At 43.7% G+C, this 11,847-nt stretch overlaps 1 protein-coding gene across 8 annotated transcripts in view; it reads left to right on the forward strand.

Annotated features, from left to right (window-relative positions):
• The window catches only part of ATE1 (arginyltransferase 1), a 409,370-nt gene extending 401,807 nt beyond the window's left edge, over positions 1-7,563 (forward strand). For all 8 annotated transcript variants that reach the window (XM_085602676.1, XM_085602719.1, XM_085602709.1 and 5 more), the window contains one exon: positions 7,144-7,563. In XM_085602676.1, coding sequence (XP_085458802.1) covers positions 7,144-7,322 — 179 coding nt within the window. In that variant the 3' untranslated portion in view covers positions 7,323-7,563. The remainder of the gene's footprint in view (positions 1-7,143) is intronic.
• The last annotated feature ends 4,284 nt before the right edge of the window (positions 7,564-11,847 follow it).

Below are 11,847 nucleotides of genomic sequence, written 5' to 3' on the forward strand. Positions count from 1 at the left end.
AAGCTAAAGTTTCAAGTGCAATGTACATAACCGCGAAAAGAAAAGGTTTTATCAATGCTTGTTCACGCTGTCTTTTGGTACTATTTTGCTGGACGACACTATAGCTTAAGCATGTCGGCTGTTGTGTGTGCCCCGCTTCTTTAGGTCTAACATGTAAAAGAATATTGCTTGGTACCACGTCGACTTGAAATAGCTCAAAATGGATAATACGTCCAAGGCTGTTCCAGACTGGGAGGCCTGAATCTAGGTCGTGCCTAGGGGACAGACATTTTTAATATGGGACTTGTTGTTCCTGGATATCACCTTGGTGCCCGCACATATCAGTAACTGATACCAGTCACCCAGGATCTCAGCCCCCCAATTAAGCAAAGGCTTGAAGATGCACCACCTTTCTAGACAACTGTAACACGACGCACCAACAGTACGCTCCTGCTCCTAGAAGCCCCCCTCTCCCCTCCTATAACCAGCCCTTGGCAGTATTCTTGCCAAGCTGGTCTCACGCTGCCATCCGTCGGTCACAACTCAGGTGTGGCATAGAACAGATGCTGTGTTTTCTTCTTAAGTGTTCATCAACCTTAAAAGTCCATGAAGCTCTCCGCTTGCCTGAGCCAGTAGGGGGGAGTGGTAGAAAGTCCAGGCCTCTGGCTGGAGATGTGCTTGTGAATTCCAACCCCCAAAGCCGGATCCAAACGTAGGGAAGGATGGGGGCATCCAGAACCGAGCTGGAGACGCAGGGTGGCCCTCTTGTACGGGTGAATAGGCAGACCCAGTTGGCATGGTGAGGCCTCGGCAGTCATTGTAAGTCTGGGTCCACCAACATCCCTGATACTCACTACGGTAAGTGCCTCAGAGTATGCTTTTTAATTCTACTGCGCGTGTTAACCTCTAGACGCTACTAGAGGTGTTATTAGAAGACTGCTAGACGCCCCCACCACACCGAGCCACATGCTCCGCCTGCGGCGTGCAGCGTCGAGCGCACAGAAGCGTGCCGCCGCGGCGCTGCATTAGCGAGCTCTCCAGTTTGTCCTGCAGGGTACTTGCCCCAGCCTTGCTAGAAAGACGAATCAAAAGGCGCACGTCAGGAAACGAGAAGCCAAGCTCTCAAGGCGGGGCCTGCCCAAGGAATGCTGTGGCTTTCTCTGTTTAGGCGTAGGGGTGGCAGCCTCCCCCGCTGTTTGATAAAATGTCAATCATACCCCCCCACCCTTTACCCCCCATCCTGCCTCTCGCCCCCAGCTGCACGCCACATGGCCGAGGGCTCAGTCAGCTTCTGAGGTTAGAGCCCCGGCCTTAAACTGCCGCCGAGTCGCAGCCTGTTTTCATTTTTCATTTGATCCCCTAAAAACCCCCTCGCTTCAGAGGAGAAACGCATAAACCCGGGCTTTCGCACCATCCCAGGCAGGCGTGGTGACGGAGGCTTTAGGCAGGAACCGGTCCCCTCCCTGCCCGCCGTGTAACCCTGAAATAAAGCTGGCGAGATTAACAGGCTCCCGTTAGACTTCCATTTGTTTAGCGCCTATGGGTATTTATTTGGGTCAGTGTGGCGTGTTTAGTAATTGGAGCTTCTTTAGGCACCTTTGGGGTTTGATTATGAGTTTATGACTTGCGACAACGGAATGGGATTCGCAAGAATCATTTGAAAGTGACAGAATTCACAGCGCCCCTGGATTGAACCCATCCGCAGGGTTGGATTGGGATAAAAAATTGGCTCGGGTACCGTAAAAAAAGTGACCCACATTTGCGGATTGCATCGGTTTTTTTCAAAACACTGCTTCAGTGAAGTGTTATAAAAAGATGGGGGGTGGGGGGACGTTCTGTAAATGAGGCATGTTTTCTTAACTTCACTATGATATAAAAAAAAAATGCAAATGATGCCATGTCTCTTTGTTGACAGATTGGTTCACTATGGTGAAACACACCTGAACATAAGTAAGGCCACTGCTGCTTAGGGACCCTGCACAATCTGCATACAGCGAGATAACGCCTCGTGTGGATAAGGAGTAAAAAAAGGAAAAGAAAAAAAGGGGGGTGGGGGTCCTTTAGACCTTTTCACAAATCATAATATTGTACATGGAAGCCTGTCCGATATACAATTTCTAATAACATATATCGCATCTAGAAGTGGTCCGGTTGTTAAGTTACTATTGCCACTCTGCACAGATATTCAAATGATCCAGGCTCATGAAAGAGAGTCGACCCGACACGACACCTGGGGAGGGAAAGGGGGCCCTGAATGCCTCAAATGCGGGCCTTTGGATGTAGCAGCCGAGTCTCATGTTGGCAAAAATAGGGGTACCCCTGACAGAATTTCCTAAATCGGGGTATGCATTTCAAATGTGAAAAAAACATTTAGGAAATTTATTGAAAAACGTGGACCTGGAATTTTACAAGAACAATGTGTACACACCCATGTATTGGGTATGAAAAATATATTTTATTTATATAAACAATTTTGTCTCTGTTGTCAATAATAAAAAGAGGAAAAAGAATGAGAATTTTCTCCTCAAGACCATATCCCAATATGTACTATAATGATATGCTTAATTCATTCTACTGGATTGTGAAAGCATGATTCCTACTGTAAATATTCAGTCATGCGGATACATTCACACAGTGCGTATTGTACATAATATGATATGTAGAAATGTCATACAAGGATTATATTATTTTTTAAGAGAAGAAACATGGCTTATACAGAAAAGAGTCACTTCATTTCATTGAAGTACAATCATATTTGGCATGGCTGTTGAAAATCTGTGTCCTACACGCGTTTCGGCGATGTACCTTCATCAGGAAGCCATGTATGATTTAATAATAGAACCTTAACAGAAGCATCTGGCAGTGAATATTAAGAAAAGTTTAGGGTGCTTGAAAAATCAAGCGACCTGTAGACGTGGTAACTGATGCCGATTTTCAATGTGGAGACCGTCTGTACGAATGCTAGGGTAACCAGTTCATGAGGGGGGCGCCATCATGAATACGAATAAGTAGAAAGGGTGATTTTGATGCGTTCCACCCTGTACTATGCGTTGATACAGTATTTTTAAATCAGCCGCCTGTCACTGGAGGGCAAAAGAGATGAGGAAGTCTCGCATGGTATGGAAAACAGTACTGCGTGCCCCGTAAAGCATCAGGTGAGTATTGTAGCCGAATGCGGTGTTCTGCGCCGCACGTCGTATGTGGTGTTCTGCGCCGCATGTCGTGGCGTGCGCAGATAATTACAGCCGAGTCTCATTACACCTTTTGTTGCTAGAAAAATTATTCCTTTTCTCTCCCAGACTCCCCTCAACTTCTCCCTCAACCACACCACTAGGCCTGCACATACCTTTACCTCTTGATCAGAGCAGGTGGTAAATCTATGCAATAAAACCTCAAGGGGTATTTCTCGTAATTGCAGATGACTTGCATGTGATTTTTCATGTGATTTTATCTTTACCCCGGTACTATTCAACGTATTGGGCCTTTTTTCTACAATATCACAAAAGCTAGAAACTATTTTACATACATATGACGAATATACTAATACCGACACTCATTTCACAACATTAGACATTCGCAGAGGATATTAAATGCAAATGTTTTATCCATAGTAAATGTCCATTTACGGTATAAAAACATGGCAGTGACTGAGTCATGACCGGGATAGTGCTGTGAATGTTCTAGTTCTTTTATAGTCGCACCTGATTTGTAGATCACAAAAGGCCGCTTTTGAAACTGCTTTTAAAAGGGCACATGCCACAAAACTAAGCCATGATGTGTGGCATATGACATGTTAAGCTCTGCAGCAACCTCTTCTTCCTGAATGAAGTTGATCGAATGTAGCACTTGTTTTGGGAAAAGAGATGACTATCTTTCGAATGCACTATAAGACTAATCACAGAACAGGGTCTGATTTATGAGCAGCATTTCAAGTGAAAAACCGAGACATGTATCTACTTTGGAGAAAGCTATCGAGACACCCGGACAGAAGTCCAACAACCATTTGGAATGCAGTAGGTCTCGCATTTGCGAGAGTTTAAGATATTGTAAATTACAATGCCTTTTATTTATGTGTTTTGAAAACCAACACATAAATAAGGCCTTGTTATTTATATTGGTAATAGCTCAAAGCATCGTGAATGCTAGACCACTTAAAGGTGGCCGCGCCCCTTTCTTTAGATGCTGCTCGCTGTATTCAGCTTACAGCAGCTGTCCGTGCAAATTTCATGGCACGCCCACCTCTCCTATTTACTGTTTAAGTAAATAAATGCTAAGAAAAAAGAAATTGCATGAATTGATTACTACTGATGAAAATTGATCAGCGCCCGCAATTGCTGGCAGCAGCCTTTGTGTTTAGAATTGTTAGCTTTGTAAGTCTGAGACCAAGTGAAAAACTATGAAACGGGGTTCTTGACGCTGCCCGTCGGTCTGTGTCCCTTCTGGATCTCATCATCGGCAGCAACACCTGGACCAGCCTCTGTTGAGCTTAGCAGGGCTCATGTTCAATTATGTGCACTTCTAAATCTACACCATGAATGCTTGCCGTCCTCTCATAAGGCATGGAGCCTTTATTCTCACCTCCGCCTTGTTTAACTCTTCCCAGCTTCCTGGCTTCCTTGAGGTGCTGGTGACAGGCCTGTGTTTGGTAGAGCCCAAGCACGAAGACTGGTTCTCCCCAAGGAAGTGACCTGCAGGCCTAGGCAGTCGCCTGCACCAGTGTCAGCGGCTAATTGAAAACAGCTTCACACTTCGAAAAGGCATTTTCTAGATCACTATGCTGTTTGTCTAGGATATTTTGTGTCACATTATTGGCAGTTTTTTTTTTAAAAGTATATGCTTAACGCCAAAGGACTGTGATGGTGTGGACCCCAATTGTCAGGCTCATTGCATTAAAATTGCCATTGGTAAACAAGCATTGGAAAAACCAGCATGTCCGGCGTTGACAAGCTGTTTATTTTTTTATTGCAAGCATATTTTACAAAAAAGAAAAGTATAAAACCAATATGTGGCTGCCGCAAGCTTTGATAGCAATTTTTTACATTTGGAAATCATGCACTGATATGACTACTTTAATGGCATTTTTTTTAAAATAACACTCCTTTTAGATGTGCCATGTGCCATTTGATTGTTGTTGTTATTTCCGAAGGTGACAAGAATAAGTCACCACCAACTCTGACTCAAGCCAGGATTCTACCCCAGGTTCCAACACACCCTGTGGCCCCCCTGGCAACTCACCCTCTTGACTCTGTGATGCATTTGGGAACTTCACCATCATCTACTCGCTTGGTGTAAATGAAGGATCCTAGTATCTCCCGTTGTTAGTTTTCTACACCATTTTAGAATTACGATTATGTGGTTAGACTTGGAATCGATTAAGCCCTTTTCACTGAGACTAGAGCACTTTTTAAATAGTTTTTATAGGCCAAACAAAAGTTGCCTCTCACTTATCAGAATTATTCTGTGGAGAACTCACACTTACATAGCTCCCATTTATACTTTCTAGTAAAAGAAAGCTTGACACTAAGATGCAGCTGGACATATATCTCCCTCTCATTGACAATTGGGTCAATCTTGTTTGTTGTGTGATTTTTAGCATGGGGGCTAGAGGAAAAACACTGTGTTTTGGGCACTCTGTAGAAGTACTCTCTGGATGTCCTGCAAGTAACTGTAGATAGAGTACTAGCAGTTGGCAACCACAAGTTGTAAGGTTGATTTCCAAGCCAAGACATTTAGTAGAATTCCAGTTTGGGGCTAAAATATCAGTAATAAACAAATATACATATAAGTACCTGTTCTAACTCTTCTAATCTGTGGGAGGGCTCTCCCTCGCCCAATAGTAGATGTGATGCAGGCACTTTTTTATGTTAGCATGGTTACCCCTGCCTGCCCGGGCAGAGATAAATGAGTGTGTGTGTTATGTTATTATATGTGTAGGTAGAGAAGAGGAGTTTAACCCAGTCTTGCGGTACGCCATATAGGATTCCTGAGTGGATGATTTTTAGGCCCTTAAACCTCGTTTTCTGATGTCTGATTACATTTACTAAGACATGTTATAATCCATTTCAAGTTGGCCCTTGAAATTCCTGTCATTTCTTAAGCCTTTTTTTTTTTTTTATCCGAACCGCATGGACATAGGTCGTGGTGAATCATGGTGGATAGGAAACTTCTCAACTGCTTGAAATCAGTTTTGGTCCCTATAGAGCACCGAAGCCCAGTTTGGCAGTTGTGAAACCGGGGCAGATGCATTGTCTTGTGTCATTAGTTAATGTCAGTTAGCTGCTATGGAGCTCAAGATCATCTCTGGGTCTCCTTTAAAGTGGAGTAAGTCTTGCCCGTTTCTTGCGTAGCAGAATTGACCGCTGGCGAGCAGTGTGTTAAGGACATTCTAGAATTGCGGTCCCATCTTTGGTAGCAGCTTTTTAAGGCACAGTGCAGGGTGTGATGTGATCTCCAGGGCTTCTCTAGGATCACTGTAAAGGGTTCAAAACTAAACAGGGAAGCCTCTGTCATGGAAGGGGCTGGTGAGGTTTCGAGGTTATTGATAATCTCATCCTAGATTTGTTTTCTCTCAAAGGCAGAGGGGGTTCGGGGGTTTAATATTGCTAGGGAGTCCTGTGTTTTTAAGGCCCGGGTTCAATTTAATCTAAAGAGATGCAAAATATTCCCTTGACTGGTTTGTCTAATCTTCGCTACAGTTGGCACAGTTTTTCCTTCTGAGTCGTTGTAGTTGCTTTGTGTGGATCCTATTTTGTTTATTGCTCTTTTTGGTTCTCTTTTTTCCAACTAAAACGGATCATGCCCATTTTGATGAGTTTGCAAATAAAACTGCACTCAAATGATAATTTATTAATATAAACATTAAATGTTTAGGTAGGATCAAAGTGGGCATTATTTAAAACGTGCTCCACTTTGAACTGTGCAACATGTCAAAAGTAAGATTGCTTACATACGCAAACATTTAACCGGGGAAGTTGTTGGACTGCTCAATGTTATATATGTAATGTGTTTATATTTATTTAAAGTGCTTCACTGATTTTAAACTAGGGCAGTGTAACTTTGGTATGAGGAATAAATTATAATGTATCCAAATAGAAGGCAGTACGATGATTCTGATTTTAAAGTGTATGACATGACTGTGAGCATTTTCCTGTTTTTCTCCTGTAGTGGATGTAAACCACCTGAAAGAGCTTAGCCGTGTGCGTGTACTGCACAAGCGTGCAGTGATGCCGTATGGTATGTACAAGAAGAGGCGCAAAGGTCCAAGTGACGAGGCGGCGGTGCAGCAATATGCCTCGCTTGTGGGGCAGACATGTGCCGAGCGGATGGTGCTTTATCGAAGCTGAAGAGATGCCAGACCCGTTTTTATGAAGTCCAGCATAGCCACGGCTGGGGCGGAGTCATTGTGGGAATAGCGGGCGAGGCCAACCACAGCTTCTCAACACGACAGGGCAGCTTGGTTGTGCAGAGTGGCACCCAATGGGATTTTGCAAACGTCTTGTAAAGCAGTACTACACTGAACAATTATAAGGCTCCCGAAATATTTATTCACTGGACCGGCTCAAATAAATGAAGAATCCCATGGGATCCAAGTGTCTGCGTTAGTGATTTGCAATGCTCCAAAAATGGCTGATGTCACTGAAGTGCTTAACAAGGCTTTCTGGTGTGTGATCAAATGTAAAGCTATGTGTTACAGTAACCAACAGTGCGTAAATGTATTAGAATGTGTCTTCCTCTCCCAACATTCTAGTGCCAGGAGCCACCTTCTGCTCTTTCCTCACTGCTGGGATCCGTCCTGGCTCTGCAGGAAGACGTACCTTCATGATGCATCTGCAGTAGGTTGTCATTACTTCAGCATCACTGTGAGCATCTTCCTGCACCTTGTTATACTACAGGGGCTGACCAGTGAGGCGGTAAACTACACAAAAAATTAATTGAATTTACTGTCAAGAAAATTCACAGTAATCTTGTTTATTTTTTTGCATGTGTGACACTGGGTTTCTCTGAAGCAGCTTTTATTTATTTTCTTGGCCATTCACAGGCAGACATTGTATCTCACTCAATTCTTTCGATGCTGTGCTTCAAACTATAGGTTAGAAACATGTTTCTGTAGGAGGGACGATGATTCAAGCAAACAAACTAGCAATCCTTAAATGGCCTTTTCAGAAAATACTATTTTCCAAAACATTGCATCCAACATAAGTCTAATATGCAAGCGTGGTGGGGTTCATCCACAAAGTAATATAGTCATTTAAAGCAAGCAAGCAATGAGTAACTGGACCGTACAAAAATACATAGTATAAAATGTTTGTTTTGTCAAGCATATTCAACTGCACTTAAAGAATGCTTGTCATAATGTGTACACACAGATGTGTGTGTCTGTGTGTTTTTTAGAAAATTTGGAGTACTTCTGTCAGCCCCTACACTAATTGCTCCTACCCCAATATCCCTCTGAGGACAGGCTTCTTTAGTGCCCATTGAGCTCTGGGAGCAGGGCCTGCCTTTTGGCAGTGTCTTCACTTGGGTTTGCACTCAGCACCCACTGGTCGTGGCCTTCAGCCATGCCCAGCCGGCTTTGGCTACAGGGCCTTGCCTAAATCTAGCCCAAACATTGCACTATCACCCTTTTATTTTTAGAACACTTTTATTGAATTTTGTATCTGTAAAAATACTTACAATTTGTGACCGAAATCTACATTACAGGATTTTGAGATGTGGGTAGGTCTTTGGATATCCCCTCCACGATTAAACTTTGTGGTAAATGCACCGTGGCAGACTAAGGAGGGAGGGTTCGGTCTATTAGGTTGTCTTGTCTATAATGCGCGTGAGAGTGTCTTCCTCAAAGGAGGTAAAGAATATAACTGTAACAAATGGGAGAATGAGTGTTTACGTTGTGTAGAAGACCACGGTAATAATGCACTCTGTCTATTAATCATGCGCGGGCTGCTCGGTTCTCTGTAGACGGGAGCGGACCTGCCCTGTGCCATCCTCCTCTCGTGGTGGTAAGGGGCCTTAGCCTCCTCTCTGTGCAGGGTTGTTGCCTCTGACCATCGTTTTACCGCTCCATGCTGCACTGCTAGGAGGGGTAACATTATTCCACTTCAACGTGGTCCCCCACTTTGCTAATATGTGGGCCAGATCAATAAAACCCAAGGCTGTTTTGCATTTCTTCATCCTTTTGTAAATCCTCAGGGCACCCAACTGTCTAACGAGGGTCTGTGATCGCTGAAAGCATTTGGATGACCTCCCGCCAAAAATGTGTACACGTCACGTAGTCCCATAACATGTTCAAGGTCCGCCATCGAAGATCCACAGCGACCAAAAGTGTCTGCGACAGTGGGGAATATGGGGTCTAAGCTTAGGATTGAGAGGCAAGCTCCATGTTGGACTTAAAACTGTATCAGTTGGAATCAGGCATTCTGAGAGACTCTGTCGTGCAGCACCCTACTGAACTCGGCTTCCCAGGTGTCTCATAGAGGTTTGAGGAGGGCCTTGTTGTGGGTCACCAATGCCCTCATGATCCAGGTGAGTGGGCTATGTCCGTTACCCAGTGTGTACAGGCAATCAATAGGGGTATTTGAGGTTCGATCTGTAACTTCTATCTGCCATTGGTGTCGCAAGAGTCTGCTAATGGAAGCATGGGTAAGGAACTGGCCAGGTAGTAAGTCATGTTTGGTTTACAAGTCTTCAAATGCTTGCAGTTGTCCATTCTCGAACAGGTGGCCAACAGTTCTGAGTTCTCACTCCATCCCATAATTGCAGGTCTTGTCTGGTAAGTTGGGATGGCCCGACAGGAGGACAGAAAGTGCCTAGGTAGAGGAATTCCGGCTCTGCTAGCGTCGTCTAATTAGGCACTGTAAGGCTATGCGGGTCATGCAGTTGAGCCTTCGTGATAGGTGCCCCTCTGGTGCCGTTAGCAATTGTATTCTCGTCCACCTCAAAGAGTATGTAGGCGTTCCCATTTCCTCTAGTCCCTGCCCTGCTAAACATCGGGTGAGCCACTGCAGCTGGGCCGCTAAGAAATATAGCTCAAAAGTTGGGGCACTTAAGACACTTGCATTCGAAGGGAGCTGAAAACTTTTTAGGGCTACCAACCACCGCCAGTTATGCCATATTAGATCTTCTAGTAATTTATTCAGGTGTCAGAATGTCAGTCTACAGGGATTACCGGAATATTAAGCAAAATTGTATAGGAGGTGGAGAAGCATCACCATTTTAGCCACAACTATGCGTCCCATAGCAGATAACGGCAGGGTTTTCCTTGCAGGAACACTTGTAACCCAAGAGCCCACTGGATATGGCATATTGTATTGTAATTGCATTTATATAGCGCTTACTACCCCTGACGAGGCATCAAAGCGCTTTTTCGGCGAGTAGCACACTACTCCGGAACCCATAAAGGATTAGTGTTGAATTAGTATAGTGAAATATGAAAGTAATTTGAGTCGTGGATAGATTAGTCCGTTATTTGGAAACAGAAGGATAGCGGAGGGATAGAAGCGGGAAAAAAGGATTGCATTTATAAAGCGCTTGTCACCCCTGATGAGGTGTTGAAGCGCTTTATTGGCGAGTAGCTCGCTACTCTGTAACCCATAAAGGATTAGTGCACTCATTTTCAAAGCCTGTTTAGCGGCCTCAGTGATATCAGTGGTGAAGTGATAGAGCCAGTGATGTCACAGGTGATGTATTTTGTGACGTCATATGTAACATGTCAGAGGGAATGCAAGAAGTCATGAGCAAAGTATTGAGGAATCCAAATTAACGGAATGTGCCTTGAGCACACTCCATGGTTTTTCTAATAGCCTAATCCGACTGTTCGCGGATCACGACCTTTAGTTGAGTCCAGCTGGCACTGGCCTCGTGGTGCCTTCAATCGTTCCACTGCCACCACTCCCTGTATCAACTCAGCACAGTACTCAATCCAAAGTTTTCATATTCTTGTCCATAATTCTCTTCCGGTATTTCAATGGAAAATGCACCGTTTGGCGCACCCATTATAACTGCACCTTCACCAATCTGCACACAGTCCGAAGATCTAAACTGCATATATCGTTGTTTGGAAGCCTTTAATGCAGATTATTCATAGAAGGCCAAACTTCCTAGCAATTCAAAATTTGATATCTCAGTGGTTGCACTCACCACTGGTACTGCGGAGTCCTAGTATAATGTTAAAGTTATAAGGTAGAGACCTACATTAATGTTATGTGAGCTTTGATTTGAATTAATGACTTACGTTAATGCATCTGAACTTCGACTTGATGGAAAAATGTTAAAATAGTCAATGGACGGTTTACAAACTCTGCTGCTAAATAAAAAATATTTCTTTCCAGAACGAGTCTCACGGACCTCACATCAGTTCATGGACATCAAGCGACTACACAAAAAGGTGGCTAGAGTAAAATTTGAATTTCTGATCAGCCAATCAGGACACCACATCAATTTGAATGCTTCTCTTCTGCAAACGCTTCATGAACTTAATGGTTCTGATTAACAAATGACGAATTCCTCTACCCCAGTACCTTTTTGGAACAGAAATATCTAAAAAAAAAAAAAAAAACGCTGAATGCAACTACACTGACCACAAAAAGGATGTGTTGAGTACGTTTCTGTCTTAATACCAAGTTTCATGTAAATTTGTTCAGCAGTGTTTGTGGTAGCTTATAGAAAACCCATTAACAATGAAAATGCCCCTTACAGAGAGACTCCAATAACTTTGGCCTCCCCGGACCAATATTCAGTACATTTGAAAGGAAGTCCTTAGTAGATGAAAACAGACAAATTGCTGCCAAGTTTTGTGCAGAATTGTCAAACATGGCCAACATTATTAAATAAAAAAAATGTTCTAAGCTTCTAAACCGTAATTTGAAGTCT

This window comes from Triturus cristatus, chromosome 1_2 (assembly GCF_964204655.1).
Source record: "Triturus cristatus chromosome 1_2, aTriCri1.1, whole genome shotgun sequence".
In the NCBI taxonomy this organism is placed as follows: Eukaryota; Metazoa; Chordata; class Amphibia; order Caudata; family Salamandridae; genus Triturus; species Triturus cristatus.